Genomic DNA, 17,264 nt, shown 5'->3' with positions numbered 1-17,264 from the left:
GTTCTTTCAGTTCTGGCCTGTTGAATATCTTGGATTTTATTTGTTCCAGCAGTGGAGCTGCCTGGGCCATAAGCTCTGGAATTCCATCCCTCAACTTCTTTGCACCTGTACCTTGCTCTCCTTTTTAAGAAGCTTCTTAAAGCTAACCTCTGAGCAAATTTTTGTTGTGACTCGCTGTCAGATTTGATTCATAATTATTCATAGAACATTACAGTGCAGTACAGGCCCTTCGGCCCTCGATCTTGCATTGACGTGCGGAACCAAACTGAAGCCCATCTAACCTACACTATTCCATTCTCGTCCATATGCCTATCCAGTGTCCATTTAAATGCCCTTAAAGTTGGCGAGTCTGCTTCTGTTGCAAGCAGTGTGTTCCTTGCCCCTATTACTGAGTAAAGAAACTACCTCTGACATCTGTCCTATATCTATCACCCCTCAATTTAAGGCTATGTCCCCTTGTGCTAGCCATCACCATCTGAGGAAAAAGGCTGTCACTGTCTAACCCTATCTAACCCTCTGGTTATCTTATGTCTCAATTAAGTCGCCTCTTAACTTTCTCTCTAACGATAACAGCCTCAAGTCCCTCAGCCTTTCCTCATAAGACCTTCCCTCCATACCAGGCAACATCCTAGTAAATCTCCTCTGAACCCTTTCCAAGGCTTCCACATCCTTCCTATAATGCGGTGACCAGAACTGTATGCAATACTCCAAATGTGGTCACACCAGAGTTTTGTACAGCTGCAGCATGATCCCATAGTTGTGAAACTCAATCCCTCTATCAATAAAAGCTAACACACCATATACCTTCTTAACAACCCTATCAACTATCAAGCTGTGTAGAACTTTCAAGGATCTATGTACCTGGACACAGATCTCTCTGCTCATCTACACTAACAACAATCTTACCATTAGCCCAGTAATCTGCATTCTTGTTACTCCTTCCAAAGTGAACCACCTCACACTTTTCTGCATTAAACTCCATTTACCACCTCTCAGCCCAGCTCTGCAGCTTATCGACGCCCCTCTGTAACCTGCAATACCCTTTGTCACTATCCCCAACTCTACCGACCTTAGTGTCATCCACAAATTTACTAACCCATCCTTTGTTGTCCTCATCCAGGTCATTTATATAAATGACAAACAACAGTGGACTCAAAACAGATCCTTGTGTTACACCACTAGTAACTGAACTCCAGGATGAATATTGCCCATCAACCACCACCCTCTGTTGTCTTTCAGCTAGCCAATTTCTGATCCAAACAGCTAAATTCCATGCCTCCGTATTTTGTGCAATAGCCTACCCTGGGAAACCTTATCAAAGACCTTACTGTGGTATATACCTATCCCTTTCCATCACTGAAGTAAACGTAACTGAATTGTCACTATCACCAAGGTGCTCACCTACCTCCAAATCTTCACATCTGGCCGGGTTCATTCCCCAGTACCAAATCCAATGTGGCCTCGCCCCTTGTTGGCCTGTCTACATACTATATCAGGAAACCCTCCTGCACACATTGAATGAAAACTGACCCATCTAAGGTACTTGAACTATAGTATTCCCAGTCAATATTTGGAAAGTTAAAGTCCTCCATAATGACTACCCTGTCACACTCGCTCCTATCGAGGATCATCTTTGTTATCCTTTCCTCTACATCTCTGGAACTATTTGGAGGCCTATAGAAAACTCCCAACAGGGTAACCTCTCCTTTCTTGTTTCTAATCTCAGTGGAGGAGTCCCCAAACATCTTTTTGCAACTATAATACTGTCCTTGACTAACAGTGCCATGCCACCTCCTTTTACCATTTTCTCTGTTCTTACTGAAACATCTAAATCCTGGAAGCCGCAATTACCATTCCTGTCCCTGCTCTACCCATGTCTCTGAAATGGCCACAACATTCAAAGTCCCAGGTACCAACCCATGCTGCAAGTTCACCCATCTTATCCTGGATGCTCCTGGCGATGAAGTAGACACATTTCAAACCAACTTCTTGCCTTCCAGTGTCTTCTTGCGACCTTGAAATCTTAGTTCTGACTTCACTGCTCTCATCCTTCCATATAGTTGAACTACAATTTCTGTACCCATCCCTCTGCTGACTTAGTTTAAACCCACTTACCCACTTGAAGAGCATTAGCAGATCCACCACCTCTTTCCCCCCCCCCCCCCCCCAACCAGATATTGGTGGTACTCTGCTTCAGGTGAAGACCATCCTGTTTGTAGAGTCCCACCTACCCCAGAAAGAGCCCCAATTATCCAGGAATCCAAAACCCACCCTCCCTGCACCACATGTTCAACTCCTCTCTCTCCCTATTCCTTGCTTTGCTAGCATGTGGCATGGCAACAAACCAGAGCTAACAACTCTGTTTATTCTAGCTCTAAGCTTCCACCTTAGCTCCCTGAATTTCTGCTTTAAATCTGCATCTCTCTTCCTACCTATGTCATTGTTGTCTATGTGGACCGCGACTAGGGGCAGCTTCCCCTCCCCTGCAAGGATCCTGTAAACACAATCAGAAACATCACGTACCCTGGTACCTGGGAGGCAATACACCAAACATGAGTGTCTCGTTCCCACAGAACCTCCTATTTGTCCCCCTTACTATGGAGTCCTTAATGAGTAATGCTCTGTTCTTCTTCCCTTCTGAGAAACAGGGACAGACTGTGTGCCAGAGACTTGTGCCCCATTGCTTACTCCTGGTAAGTCGTTGCCCCCCCCCCCCCCCCCCAACAGTATCCAAAATGGTATACTTGTTGAGGGGAATGGTCACAGGGGATCTCTACACTGCCTGCCAGTTCCAAATCCTTGATAGTAACCCATCTACCTTCTTGTTTTACTAGGTGTGACTACTTCCCTGTAACTCCTCTCAATAACCCCCTCCACCTCCCAAATGATCCAAAGTTCCAGTTCCAGTCCCGTAACGCGGTTTTCGAGGAGCTGGAATTGGGTGCACTTCCTGCAGATGCAGTCAGCAGGAGCACTATTGGTGAACCTTACCTCCCACATTCTGCAGGAGGAATATTCAACTGCCCTAACCTCCATTCACACTATTCTAAATTCCCAACGAAATTACTTAAAAAGTAAAAAAAAAACCAGTCAACTTACCAATTGGCGCACAGAACCTTTTTTTGGTTAGAGGAGGAAGACAGGTGGAGACACGACCTAAGTAGTGTTTCGGGTAAAGCAACCACCAAAGTATAAAGCTTTACTTACCCAGCAGTCCTGTGCCTGCTCCTGCTCAGTGGGCGCTCTGCAAATTTACCTTCCCGTCAGGTCTCTGGTACTCGCTGTCGCTCCTCCCACTCCAACTGCTGCCATTCCTGAGAGTTGTCTTGGGGATATTTACTATGATAAAGGTTGTATTGTTAATTTCTAAGATTGCATCGCCACACCTTTTTCTTAAACTTGCTGAATCAGAATTAGCTTTGTTCTCTTTAATATTCTTCCTCCTCGTTTCTAGAGCCTATGGAGACATTAAATTGTAGGCAGGCCAATTTGAAGCACACAGTTTTTATTTTAAACATTGCAGGCAACATTTCTTTCTTTTGTTTTATTTCTCACTTGTTTCCACACTCTTGCCCTTGCAGGACCCAGCAGCAGAAGCCAGGATGAAGGTGGCATCAATTACAGAGCAGGTTCTGACTTTGGTGAACAAGAGACTGGGATTGTATCGTCATTTTGAAGAAGCTGTGAATAAATACAAGCAGTCGAGGGATGTTGGCACACTGAACAGTGGCCGCAAGACCCTGGAGACGGAACATCGAGGGCTTTCTGCTGACATAAGCTCCCTGCAATCCAAGCTAAAGGCTGAAGGATCAGATCTGGCTGAGAAGGTAAGGGATTTGTGCTTAGTGTAACCTGGGATACATTACTGAAGTCACGCTTCCATCATTTAAAGGCCAGGTTCCCCTTTTAAACTGCAAATAAAGCTTTTTGTATGCTGTCCCCATCAAATGCTCCTAGGACAGTTAAAGTACAGGGTTAGGTAAGAGTAAAGCTTTCCTCTCTACTATTTTAAACTGAAAGTAATGCTCCCGCGACACAGTCCTCATTCAAACACTCCCAGGAGAGGGACACAGTGGGGTCATATGCAAAGCTTTTCTACTCTTCATTTAAAGTCGATGTCAACTAAACGTAAAGCTACCTCAACACACTCCATCAAACCCACCCAGAACAAGACAGAATGGGACATCTACTCTTTTAACCTGAAAGTAAAGCCCTTTCCATGCTGTCCCATAACACTCCAGAAACAGGTAACTGCTAGTTTTTAATGAGCTGATTTATTAGGAAACTGAGCAACATGTTTTTTTTCAATCTACACATTATTTCTGAAGCTAAATCCTAAAGTCCATTGAATTCATTGGGGGAGGCAAGGGATTGAAAGAAATCTACTTTGTATCCTGTCTTTCACTCTCGAAGGCTGTGGATCCCTTGTTTGGAGGACAGTTTTTCACTGTGTATTCTCCAGTCTAGCTGTATTCAAAATGATTCTTAACAGGATCATATGAACATATTCAAATAAGATAGGCTGTTCAGCCACTCAAACCTACTCTGCCATTCATAATGGTTATTGCTGACCAGTTTATGTTTTGAATCCTATTTGCCCACTGATAACCTTGGAATTTTGTTATGCAAGGTCTATCTATCTCTGCCTTTAAAAATACTTAATGACCCACCTCCACTGCTTTGAGGCAAAGAGTTCCAAAGAGTCTCAGTGCTGTGAGGAAAATATTCTTCTCATCTGTCCTAAAATGGCAAACCCCTATTTTGAGAGTGCACTCTGGTTCTGAACTCACCCACGAGGAACCATCCCTTTCACAATCACCATGTCAAGATTGTTCAGGATCTGGTGTACTTCAATCAAGTCATCTTCAACTCTTCTAAACTCTAATGAAAACAAGATCAGTCTGTCCAACCTTTACTCATGAAACAATCTGCTTGTTCCAGGGATCAAGCTAGTTAATTTCCTGCCTCCAAAACATAAGAGACAAAACTACACATAGTATTCAAGATATGATCTTACCAATATCCTTTATAACCTCTTACCTGTAATGTTCAATTCCTCCTGTAATAAGGATAGTATTCCATTAGCCTTAATTACTTGATGTACTTACATAAGTCACAAAAAATTACTATGCATTAGAACACACAGATCGCTTTGCACATCAAACTTCAGTGGGTTATTCTCCATTTTAGTAATACTCTGCTTTCTTATTGACACATGATACTCTCTTTCTGTCAGATGTTTGCCCACTCAACCTATCTATACTGGACTGCAATCTTGTGTCTTCATAATGTATCTTCCTACCTATCCCTGTCATCCAGCAAATGTCGGTATCATGCCTTCGCTTATCTAAGTCATTAATGTAAAGTTATTTAAAAAGTGAGGGCCCAGCACAGGTTGATGGGGGACTTCTCTCTCTATCCTCTACACAATTTGTTTCTATTCTGTGCAAAGATCCTTTTTTTATGTGAAACCTTGTTAGAAGCCTTCTGAAACTCTGGTAGAATATGTCCACTGGCTTCCCCTCTCCTCCACAGGGAAACCGTGCAGACTCTTCCTACTTACTGTGAGTTTTTCCAGGAGCACAGTCACAATCTCTTTAATATTAATTCTAACATCTTCCCTACAATAGACATTAAGCTAACTGAAAACTGGCCATAGTTTCCTGTTTTCTGTCTCCCTCCCTCCTTGAATAGAGGGATTCAGTTTGCTACTTTCCAGTCTAATGGAACCTTTCCAGAGTCAAGCAAATTTTGGAAAATTAACATCGATGCGTCTTTTACCTTGATATCTACCTTTTTGAAGACCCTATGGTGAAGTTATGGTCAGGACCCAGAAATTTATTAGTCTGCAGCTCCATCATTTTGCTCAGTGCCTTTTTATTAGTAATTGCAATTTCATCAAGTACCGCTATGTTATAATATGTGTCTAATTATATAATACCAAGTCTAATGTCACCTATTCCCTGGTTAGTCCCACAATATGCTGCTCTGAGAACACTGTCAAGCATTCAATGATCCATTCATCCAGGCTACTGTTAACATTTTGATTTTTCCAGTTTATATGTGAAGTCACTCCTGATTATCGCCACGCCTTTTTTTACAAGCACCCAACATTTCTCATGTTTGTTTCGCCCTACATTGTAGTTACTATAAGGGTCTATAGATGACTAGTGGGATCATCCTGGAATGCAGAAGTACATCCTGGTTTCTCTTTAATACAAGCCAACTCCTAAAACCACACTGTCCTCTTCCTTCTGTATGCTGATCGACATGAGAGGAACTCATGGACTTCTCTTACTGAGAGTAAGAACTTGTCGCTTCCTTCCTTCCTTTCCCTAGTTCATTATGCCAAACTCTACTAAATGGTTCTCTTCTGTTCAACCTTGAATTCACATTGTCTCCTATCTCCATTCATCTTCTCTGAGCTCCCTTTCTCCATGAGAACCACCTTTTGTTCCCACTTGGGGTATTTTGTTCCATTAGTAGTTATCATCGAACATCGAAAAGTACAGCACAGAACAGGCCCTTCGGCCCACGATGTTGTGCTGAGGATTATTCTTAATCTAAAAATAACCTAACCTACGCACCCCTCAATTCACTGCTGTCCATGTGCATGTCCAGCAGTCGCTTAAATGTCCCTAATGACTCTGTTTCCACGACCACAGCTGGCAACGCATTCCATGCATTCACAACTCCCTGCATAAAGAACCTACTTCTGACGTCTCCTCTATACTTCCCTCCTAATATCTTAAACCCCTCGTACCAGTCAATCCTGCCCTGGGGAAATGTCTCTGGCTATTAACTCCAACCAAGTCTCTCATTACCTTGTATACCTCGATCAGGTCACCTCTCCTCCTCCTCTCCAGTGACAAAAGTCCGAGTTTAGTCAACCTCTCCTCATAAGGCAAGCCCTCCAGTCCAGCAGCATCCTGGTAAACCTTCTTTGCATCCTCTCCAAAGCCTCCGTATCTTTCCTATAATAGGGCAACCAGAACTGGACACAATATTCCAAGTGTTGGTGACTCTGGCGGGATGAGCTTGATTTTTAGGGAAAACTGATTCACTTCATACTGGTAGTGAACAGTCATTTTGCTTGATGGCAATGATGTGTTGTTGAGTGGGTGTTGTTCAGGAGAGGTGGAAGGTTTGGGCTGTGCGTCGCTCACTGGCTGATTCTCTTCCACAGGTGGCCGAGATCCAAAAACTGGATGGCCAGGTGAAGGATCTGGCGCTAAAGGCTTCTCAAGAGGCAGAACGGCTGGTGGCTGGCAAAGTGAAGAAAGACGCATACATAGACAGCGACAAACAGCTGTCCTCCAAGCGGCAAGACCTGGTGTCCAAGATTGATGTTATCCTGGACACCTTGTAGTAGCAATCAACAAAGCCCTGTGTGCATTTGATTAATCACCTCCTCTCCTGTAAATGCAAGATCAGATGGTATTAAATCAATTGTTTCTTTTTCTTTTGATGTATAACAAGAGTCAAGTATAAATGGGTCAAGGGACAGTGACTGCTTCAGGGATTGAAGTTTTTACGGCATGTGTGAGAGATGGTTCTTTTCAATTCTCAAGCACTCTGCTCCCCTTGACCCTGACTAGTTTGAGGTGTTGATAGCAGCTGCCAAAAGAACATGGTGTTGGAAAGGGCACCAGTGGTTGGGAGGGCTGGGGAAAATATGGGTGGCTGTTGGCATGGAGCAAGATGCAATTTGAGGAGCTGAGCCTGTAATCGTTTGATTTTTTAAAAAATTTTTGTAACACAGATAAGAAAAGGCTGTTTTGTTTTACTGCAAATCTTTGTGGAACTTCCAAAGCTCTGCAAGGCTGTTCCTTGGGGTATGGTCTCTCCCACCCTAACTCAGCTTCCACCCTCATACCTTTCTCCCACTCTACTCACCCAATGTCTAAAACAAATTTTCAACACTTAGATTTTTTTTAAATGGAAGGAGCAAAAATTAAAAGTACAACAAAACCAAATTTCCTGTCTCTCTGATGTTTTCCATTTCTCTCACTCTTGTACTTTGGGGTGATCTGAGGGAGGATTGAGTTAGAGGTAGGAAGGAATAGTTCAAGGCATATAGAACACTGCACATGCATCAAGAAGTCTGCTTGAAGTGAGGAAGAGAGAAACATTTGAGATATCTGATAGCTGTAAAGTAGCTTTTGCAGGGAAGTGCGTGTCTTAACGATCAGCTGAGGTCCATTTTAGATTTGGTAGCAGGTGTACCATCTAACACACATGATGGATGGTCAGTTGAGTACTTGCTGTCTACAAATGGTCAATTACCATGGGAGATTGTACATGTGTGTATGTGCACATAAATACCACAGCCAGCAGCCCTCAGCACCCAGAAAGAGTTGGGGTAGCAGAATATGTGCAATTCACTTTCGCAGTTTGCCTCTGATTGTAGAATAGTAAATGATACATTTCACAATTGAACTCATTTAGATTCTCTGGCATTTTAATGAAACCAGAATCTCTGCTATTTTTTAAAAAAGCATAAGACCAATAAGAGAGAGAAGCAGAATTAGACCATTCAACCCATCAAGTCTGCTGTGCCATTTGATCGTGGCTGATCTGGCTATTTCTTTTGTGGATTCTTGCTGTGCACAATTTCCTGCTGTTTCCTACATTTGTAAGTACAATTCAAAAACGCTTGGCTCCAAAAGACATCCTAAGGCACAAGGTGAATGCAAGAATTTCTATTCTTTGAAAAACTGATGGTTAAAATTGTTTTATTTTGCTGATTTCTCTCTAGCTCATTGTTGCCAGTGACATTAGATGCACACAAGTCCACAACCGAAATCCTTAGCCAATGTAATTTGTGTGTATAGTTAGTGTAAATGATTAGTTACTGCCATCTAGCAAAATGACTGTTCACTACCAGTGTGAAGTGCAGCAGTTTTCCCTAAAGATCAAGTGTCTGAGAGTTCTACTATATTACCAAGTTCCACTATATACGAAGTCAGTTAATTGCTGGAAGTGAAGCTGTAACTGTCCTTGGCAAAGAAAAACAAATCAGCCCAGGCTCAATTGTTCCCAGGATGATGACTACAGTCAAATAGCTGGCATAAAACAAGCATAACAGTTGGGAAGACAACTGGCAGGAACCAAAACTGTTGGAAAATAAGCAGAATTATTCGATTGAAATTGTCAATTTAAATGGGACAAATGAAGAATGCAGTTAACTTTAAATTGTTCTGACCTACCATGATGGCAGTAAGAGGTTTGCGGAGCGGGATGACATTGCAAGGAATGAGTTGGTGTGTGTGTATGTGTGTGGGTGGGGGGAGGGACACGAGTTACTTGGAGGCAGAGGCTAGGGTTGAGTGAAACTCTGTTTACTGTTTCATCAAACACTCGTCAGGTACTTATCACCTTTACCTGGAAATGATTGAAAAGTACCTCCATTCCTACTGTTTCCAGGTAAGAAATTGAATGCCTCTGACTGCTTCTTGATTATGCCACATCTTCTAATTGATCATATTTGGCCATATTCCCAACTAATAAAGTGACAGTGTACAGGCCAAAAATAACACATGGATTTTTAAAATGTGAAAAATACTGTGGACGCTGGAAATCTAAAATGTAAGCAGAAAGTGCTGGATATATTAAGCAGTTCAGGCTGCGTTTATGGATAGAAAAATAGGAAACCGTTGCTCTGAAAGTAAAAATACTTGGTAGTGCAACTAATTAAATATAAAAATTTGTTTGTTTATTAATCATTTTAGGGTCAAAACTTATTTCTGACTTGAGAATAATGGATTCCTTGTGTTTCTGATCTCACTGCTGGATGCATTTACCAATTAGACCACTAGAGAGAACCCTTGAAGTATTTTCACATCCGTTGTCCTAAGATTCGAACCAGCTCCTGAATTTTTAATGCTCAGAATTGTCAGACATTTAAATTTGATTATTTCCTAGTTTGTGTACATACCAGATAAAGCTGAATTAAAGGGCTAAGTTGGTACATAATCACTCGTTTTCAAATCCCTCTCTGGTCTCGTACTATAGAGTCATGGCCTTTGGCTCAAACTGGTCCATACCAACCAAAACATCCACCTACACTAACTCTATTTCCCTGCACTTGGCCCATATCCTTCTCAACCTTTCCTATTGATGTATTTATCCAAATGCCCTTTAAATATTGTTAATGTACCCACTTCAACAAGTTCTGCCGGTAACTCATTCCATATGCATACTACCAAAAAAGTTGACCCTAGGTTGCCTTTTATTCTTTCCCCTCTCACCTTAAACTGATGCCCTCTAGTCTGCTATTCCCCAATCCTGGGAAAAAGACTGTGCATTCACCCTATCCATGCCTCTCATGATCTTGTGCACCTCTATAAAATCCCCCCCCTCAGTCTCCTACGCTCTAAAGAAAAGAATCCAAGCTGCATATCTTCTCTTTATAACTCAACCATTGAATCCTGGCAACATCCTTGTAAATTTCTTTATGGTTTAATAACTTCCTTCCTATAGCAAAGTGATCAAAACTGAACACAATACTCCAAATGTGGCCTCACCAACATCCTGTACAACTGCAACATAACTTCCCAACTTCTATACTCGATGCCCTGACTGATGAAAGCCAGTGTGCCAAAAACCACCTTCACTGCTCTGTCTACCTGTGACTCCACTTTCAGAGAACTGTGCATCTGAACTCCAAAGTCCCTCTTCCACTACGCTCCTTAAGACCCTACCATTTACCACAAAACTCCTATTTTGATTTGACTTTCCAAAATGCACAACTTCACAATTATCGATATTAAACACCATTTGCTATTTCTCAGCCCATTTCCCCAGCTGGCCAAGGTCCTGCTGCAATTTCTGATAGTCATAAAGATGTACAGCATGGAAACAGATCTTTTAGTCCACCCCATCTATGCCGACCAGATATCCCAACCCAATCTAGTCCCACCTGCCAGCACCCAGCCCATATCTCAGATTCTTCTCAAGTAACTTACCCACCACCGATGTTAAGCTCATTGGTCTATAGTTCCCAGGTTTTTCTTTGCAGCCCTTTTTGTTACTCTTCAGTCTTCCAGGACCTCAACTGGTCTAATACTGGTGCAGAAATGTCAGCCGGGGCCCCTGTAATTCCTTCTCCAGCCTCTTGCAGTGTTCTTGCATATATCTGGTCAGGAGACCAGGAGATTTATCCACTTTCATACATTTAATATGTCCAACACCACCTCTACTGTGACATAGAGTGCCCTTAAGATGTGACCGTTAACTTCCCCAAGTCTTCATGTCTTTCTCCACGGTAAACACAAGTGAAATATTCATTGACGACCACTCCCATCTCCTGCGGTTCTCCATATACATGTTCCCTTTGGTGTGCCAAATAAGAGTGTGTTTAAAAGGATGTGTCCCTATGTGGGTTTAGGATTGTTCCTCCTCTTTGCATGCTGTCCAATATTTATTATTCAAACATCACAAAAACAATACTCAAAAGAAAAGTCTTTGTAATTAGGCATCACATTTAGCAACTAATGCATTCCAAACTGCTTAGTAAACAAAGTAAGTGTTGGACGTGGAGTCACTGCTGTAATGTTGGTGATGCAAAACCCAATCGCCCTCTGTAAACTCCTGGGGCATGTGACAACTAACTAATTTCCTGATGCTGATTGAAGGATAAATGCTGACAAGAACATTTGCACTGTTCCTCAATATAGCACCTTGGGATCTTTGTCCATTCAAATGATTGGGCCTCGTCTGATTGATCTCATCACTAGAAGTGTCAGCTTTGATTTTTGTTTTCGTTCCTGGATTCCGATTTGAACTCAGGACAAGTGTTGGATATTTATTACGTTTTGAGAGAACATACCGCCTTCAAACTGGTGACCACGCCTCGTTATAATTATAACTACATTATGAAAAATACTTCACTGAGTTTAAAGCATTTTAGCACCGGACACCAGTATTTATGTTTCTCCCCCCGGTGAACAGATATATACCATTCCCACTGGTAAAGTTCAGCCAAGTAACACTTTGCTCTATCGTGTCTCAACTGGACCCAAGAATGAGCTGACTAACTCCTACGCCTGATTGCAAAAGAAGCATTTGTCTGGTTACTACGTATTAAATTGTGTAAATTCCCACATAAATAAATCTTTCTTTTAAAAAAAATTAAAATGCCAAATCATTTTAAATAAATGTTTTGATTAACATTAAGGTCTTCTTGTGGCCAGCCTTTTTATAGGTGGCTAATGTATTAGCCTATTCTATCAAGGAATATTTTCACTGGAACGTGTACTTAGTAGAGCCGTCTTTAAAACTTTATTTCTGTTTAAATTATTTGGATTTTTAAATATATATATATATATATATCCTGCTGTCTTTCCCTATTTGGTATTTCGATCATCCGGGGATTCATCACTTGTCTTTCGGTGTCTGCAGAAATTGCCTGTCACTGAATTATTGTTCAATTCGTGTTATTTTCACAATATGACTGGGCTTATAAAATCTACAATTTAGAAGAACATTATTTTTCACCCACGTGAGTCCAACAACCACCGCCAAAAAAAGACAGAAATCCTCCCAACCCCACCCTGGGGGGTGGGGGGAGGTCCTTTGTGACATCCGGGCATTCCACCGTGCCAACCCCGCCACTGTTTAGTTGTCCGGAATGTTTGCCTGCGGAGAAAAAAAAGGAACCTGCCAAAAGAAAGTGAACGCTGCCTCAGTAAGGCTTTTAAACTCATACGAAAATGTTTATTTTTAATTGAAAAGAAAGAAATAAGGACAGAGGATTCTATGGGAGTAGTTCCCCGGGCGAAGTGTTGCAGGCGGACGATTAGGGCAGCCCTGATCGTGGGTCTTGTCAGTGGGGAAGGGTCCTGCGCTGACAACATCCGGGCTCCGTTCTTCTTCGCCCGCCGCCTTTTCGGGGAAAGCGGCGCCAAGATGGCGGCTCCCATACTGAAATGGAAGCGCGTAACCAACTCGAGCGGGCCGGTCCCCCGGCCTCGCCACGGCCATCGCGCCGTCTCTATCAAAGAGCTGATGGTTGTTTTCGGCGGGGGCAACGAAGGGATCGTGGACGAGCTGCACGTTTACAATTCAGGTAGATACAAATAAATGATGATATAGCCCGTGATGTGTTTTCTTCTCGCAACTCGCGTCTGCCTTCAGCAGCTCCTCTCCCTCCCCACCCCCACCTTCCGGACAACAGACGTGGGAGGAGGAGGAGGGGCGGGGGGTTTGGAAGGGGCGAGTGCGCGCGCGCGCCGGGCCATCGCTGCCAAAATGGCGGCAGCGAAGGAAGTGATGGGAGGGAAACGGGTGAGGAAAGCGGGAAGGGTGAGAAGATGGAGAGGGGCAGAGAGACCAAAATACAGAGAGAGAATATGAGAGAGAGAGAGAGACACACACACGCACACAGACCGGATAGCGGACTGAATCCAGCCGCTGCCGCTCTGCCCCTCCCCCGGGGTCCGCCTCAAAATGGCTGCCGCGCGCCCGCTGTACCGTCCGGAGCGCGCCTTTTGGCGCCAAATCTCTCCCCCTCACACACTCAAGTAATAACAATTATTATGACTGTGTTTACTTTTGGGAAGAAAATAATATCCGTCTCCCTGTAAATTCTCGCGTGTTTAATAAACACATCCTGAGGTAAATGTCGGCGAATTTCGACCTGAGGCGATCCCGTGAATTGTATCTTTCCCCCCCCCCCCCCCCCCCCGGCTTCGTCTAAAGGAAAACAAACTGCCCGCTTTGGTGTCTGTTACACGACAATTTGTTTTCAGTCCGTGCAATATTGTGAATTTAAAATTGCAGCAAAATCGAGAATTGGTATTTGTTGCACATCTCTGCACAGGTTTTTCCTTCTTGTTTGCCCCATTCTCGGTATTTTCACGGTAGCGGGAAGCCTAAGGGGTTGGATGTGTTCATTTTAAATCATTGAGAAATGTCAAACCCTCTTTTCCGCCGGTTCCGTTTGTGAAGGGAACTCGACATGGCGGCGCCCGGTCGATCAGTGTCTGGTTATTATTTCGGCGCGAGGCGGTTCTCCAGTGTTTTTTTTAACGAATAAAAGAAACCCGACCCCGTTTTGTGACCTCACCACCTTTTTAAAAGTTAATGTTTGCTGTGCCGAGTCTGTTTTTATTTCCCTTCCCAGTGTTTTTCCCCCCCTCTCTCTGTGTAATGTGTACTAACAGGGCGCCATTTCTGCTCGGTTGTCAGGGGAAGGAGCTTCTAACGCTTCATCATGTGTCCACGGAGGTTTTAAAAGGCATTTCAACATCCTCCTGCAATAAAGGAAGCCGGGAAATAACACACACACAATTTTGAAATCCAATCCTCCTTACCTTTTGAACCTTTTTAAAAAAAATCTGATGCATCATTTTATTCTCCCCCCCCCCCCCCCAATATTAATCTCGCACTGTTTTCAGATTTTTGTTTTCGTTGAGCGAGTTCCAAAATTCATATTGCAGTATAGTTAACGCGCCTTGGAATATTTGGTTGGTTGGTTTTGTTAAGCTTACTGCAGTCGGTGTGATATCCACAGTTCCTGAAGGGGTTTTTGTTGAGTGCTCGATTTGGTTTTTCATTTCCAATTTAAAGTTGCCTCATTCGGGCTGTTGTATGATGTGTTGTTGTGTATGGGCTAATTCATGTCCTCTGTGCTACCGTCTAAATATGTTTTTTAAATAGTTAGCTTAATATTCCCAGACATAAATATTATTGCATTGCTTCTGAGCGTGCTGTAAATAAGAGCTTATTACTGCAAGTTGCAATTAATTTCTCATAGTCCCAGTTCATGCCAATTGATCCTTACTTTCGAAGTTACACGAACATTTGCAGTTTTTCATGAACCACTGTTTACATGGGTCTTTGGCGGCACAAAGTAATACACCAAAGTGAATCATTTTTAAGATCGTGGCATTGATGACAGTACAAGTGAACTTGAATTGTTAATTTATTTTGTATGGCTTGAGCTACTCTGATCAATTTATGCAGTCCCTTCTCCCTGAAACCCACATACCCTTTCCTACCAAGTGTCTGACTTTCCCTCCTACTTATATGTAGGTAATGCACTTGATTATAAAAACCTTTTATCATAGAAGTTTTAAAAGCTGGAATCCAGATTAGAAGTTAAAAGTCTTGCTGAATTTTATTTCCTACCAAGTCAAATTGTGCAAGTTGTAAGATGCTGAAACTGTCAAAGCTGAAAAGGCATTAATCCGGACCTTTCCTTGGGTTGTGGAGTTGCAGTGATAATCTGCTCTTAGAGATTTTCCAAATTAGAGATGTGTAGCAGAACACAGGGTTGTTGTTGGTGTATGTAAATATCATACCCATGCTGACTTCATCCCTCTCTAGTGATATAAATAGACCAGGAAAGCGGTTCTGCTGAGCTAATATGAGTAGCTAGGGAATAAATTTAAAAAGCAGAACCAAAAAGGTTGTAATCTCTAGATTACTACCTGAACCACAAGGTAATTGGCACATGGTCGACAACTACTAAAGAGGTAAATGCTTGGGAGAAACCAGTTTGAATTCATGATGTCTTGGCACCATTACTGTGGAAAGAGGGAGCAGTTCCAATGCAATGGGCTCCATCTGAAATATACTGGGACCAGAGTCTTGGCGAATTGCGTGGATAGGGTTCTTAACTAAACAATGGGTGGGATCAGTTGCTTGGAAAATTATGGAGAAAGTTAAAGCTGCGGTTGAGGGGGGGCTCTGCAGAGCTTATTAGTTTCCAGAACAGGTAATAGGGCAGAGAGTTTGAAACAGCTCAGGAATGTAACTTCAAGTATAGCAGATAAGGGGACAGGCAACACAGGACTGAAGGTGTTGTACTTAATCTACACCGCATACAAAACAAGGCAAATGAGTTTTTAGTGCAGATTGAAATTGATGGGTACGATTATGGGCATCAGAGATGTGGCTGCAAGGGAATCAGGACTGAGAACTAACTATCCAAGGGTACATGTCCCATCAAAAGTACAGGCAAAGGGGTGGGGTTGCCTTGCTAGTAAGAAATTTATTTCGATAGCATGTAGTGACATAGAGTTGGAAGGCACAGAATCTGTGTGCATAGAGTTGAGGAGCTGCAAAAGAAAAAATGTTCTATATGGGAGTTGTATGTAGGTCTCCCAGCAGTAGTCAGGATGTGGAGCAGAAAATATTTCAGGAAATAGAAAAGGCATGTAAGAAACGCACTATTACAATCATCATATGGTGTTAGAGGCAAAGTATTGGCATGGATAGAGGATTGGCTGACTGGCAGAAGGCAGAGAGTAGGGATAAAAGGGTCTTTTGCATGATGGCAGCCGTTGACGAGAGGAGTTCTGCAGGGGTCAATGTTGGAACCACAATTATTCACCTTATAAATTTAAGGGTCTAGAGGAAGGACTGACAGCGTTTTTGCGACGTTTGCAGATGATACAAGTGTAGCTGGGGGAACAGATTGTAATAAGGAGGAGGCTGCAGAAGAACTTGAACTGGCTCAGAGAGTGGGCAAAGAAGTGAAAGATGGAATCAAGTGTTGGAAATTGAGAGGCTGTGTACTTTGGTAGGAAGAATAGAAGCGTAGATTATTTGCGAAATGGGGGAAAAGGCTTTAGAAAACTGGAGCTTATTCCTGTTCAGGATTTTCTTAAGCTGGCAGTTAAAGCAAGTGCAATATCAGCATTCATTTCAAGAGAGCTAGAATACAAGAGCAGGGATATGCTGATGAGACTATAGAAGGCTCTGCTCAGACTGCATTTGAAATATCGTGACCAGTTTTGGTCCCTGCATCTAAGGAAGAATGTACTGACGTTGCAGGGTTCCAAAGGAGCCCTACAAGAAAGATTTCTGGGATAAAGGGCTTGTCACATGAGGAGTGGTTGAGTGGCTCTCTTGAGTTTACAAGGATGAGGGGGATCTCATTGTAACTTGAAGTAAACTGAGACACCTGAACATAATGGATGTGGAGAAGATGTTTTCGCTAGTCAGAGAGAGTAGGCACAGCCTCTGAGTGAAGGAATGACTCTTTAGAACTGCGATGAGGCATTTCTTCAGCCAGAGGGTGGTGAATCTGTGGAGTTCATTACTGTAGAATGCTGTGGAGGCCAAGTCATTCTGTGTCTTCAAGAAATGAGTTCTTGATTAGTAAAGGGATCAAGGGTTACAAGGAGAAGGCAGGAGAATGGGGTTGAGAAACATCAGCCATGATCAAATGGTGAACCAGACTAGATGGGTTGGATGGTCTGATTCTCCTTCTTTTTCTTGGTGTCCTTGATTGCTTTCTGAAGCTGGACAAGACC

General features: G+C 42.8%; 2 protein-coding genes across 2 annotated transcripts in view; both read left to right on the top strand.

The window, feature by feature from the left end:
• Positions 1-7,976, top strand: part of rpn1 (ribophorin I) — a 30,952-nt gene extending 22,976 nt beyond the window's left edge. The window contains exons 9-10 of the mRNA XM_072581787.1: positions 3,582-3,827; positions 7,187-7,976. Coding sequence (XP_072437888.1) covers positions 3,582-3,827; positions 7,187-7,369 — 429 coding nt within the window. The 3' untranslated portion in view covers positions 7,370-7,976. The remainder of the gene's footprint in view (positions 1-3,581; positions 3,828-7,186) is intronic.
• A 4,718-nt stretch (positions 7,977-12,694) lies between these two features.
• The window catches only part of LOC140483570 (host cell factor 1-like), a 116,026-nt gene continuing 111,456 nt past the window's right edge, over positions 12,695-17,264 (top strand). Inside the window, exon 1 of the mRNA XM_072581786.1 lies at positions 12,695-13,069. Within this exon, the coding sequence (XP_072437887.1) occupies positions 12,760-13,069 (310 nt within the window). The 5' untranslated portion in view covers positions 12,695-12,759. The remainder of the gene's footprint in view (positions 13,070-17,264) is intronic.

Source organism: Chiloscyllium punctatum, chromosome 12 (assembly GCF_047496795.1).
Source record: "Chiloscyllium punctatum isolate Juve2018m chromosome 12, sChiPun1.3, whole genome shotgun sequence".
Taxonomy (NCBI): domain Eukaryota; kingdom Metazoa; phylum Chordata; class Chondrichthyes; order Orectolobiformes; family Hemiscylliidae; genus Chiloscyllium; species Chiloscyllium punctatum.
This window is presented reverse-complemented; position numbering and strand designations above follow the sequence as displayed.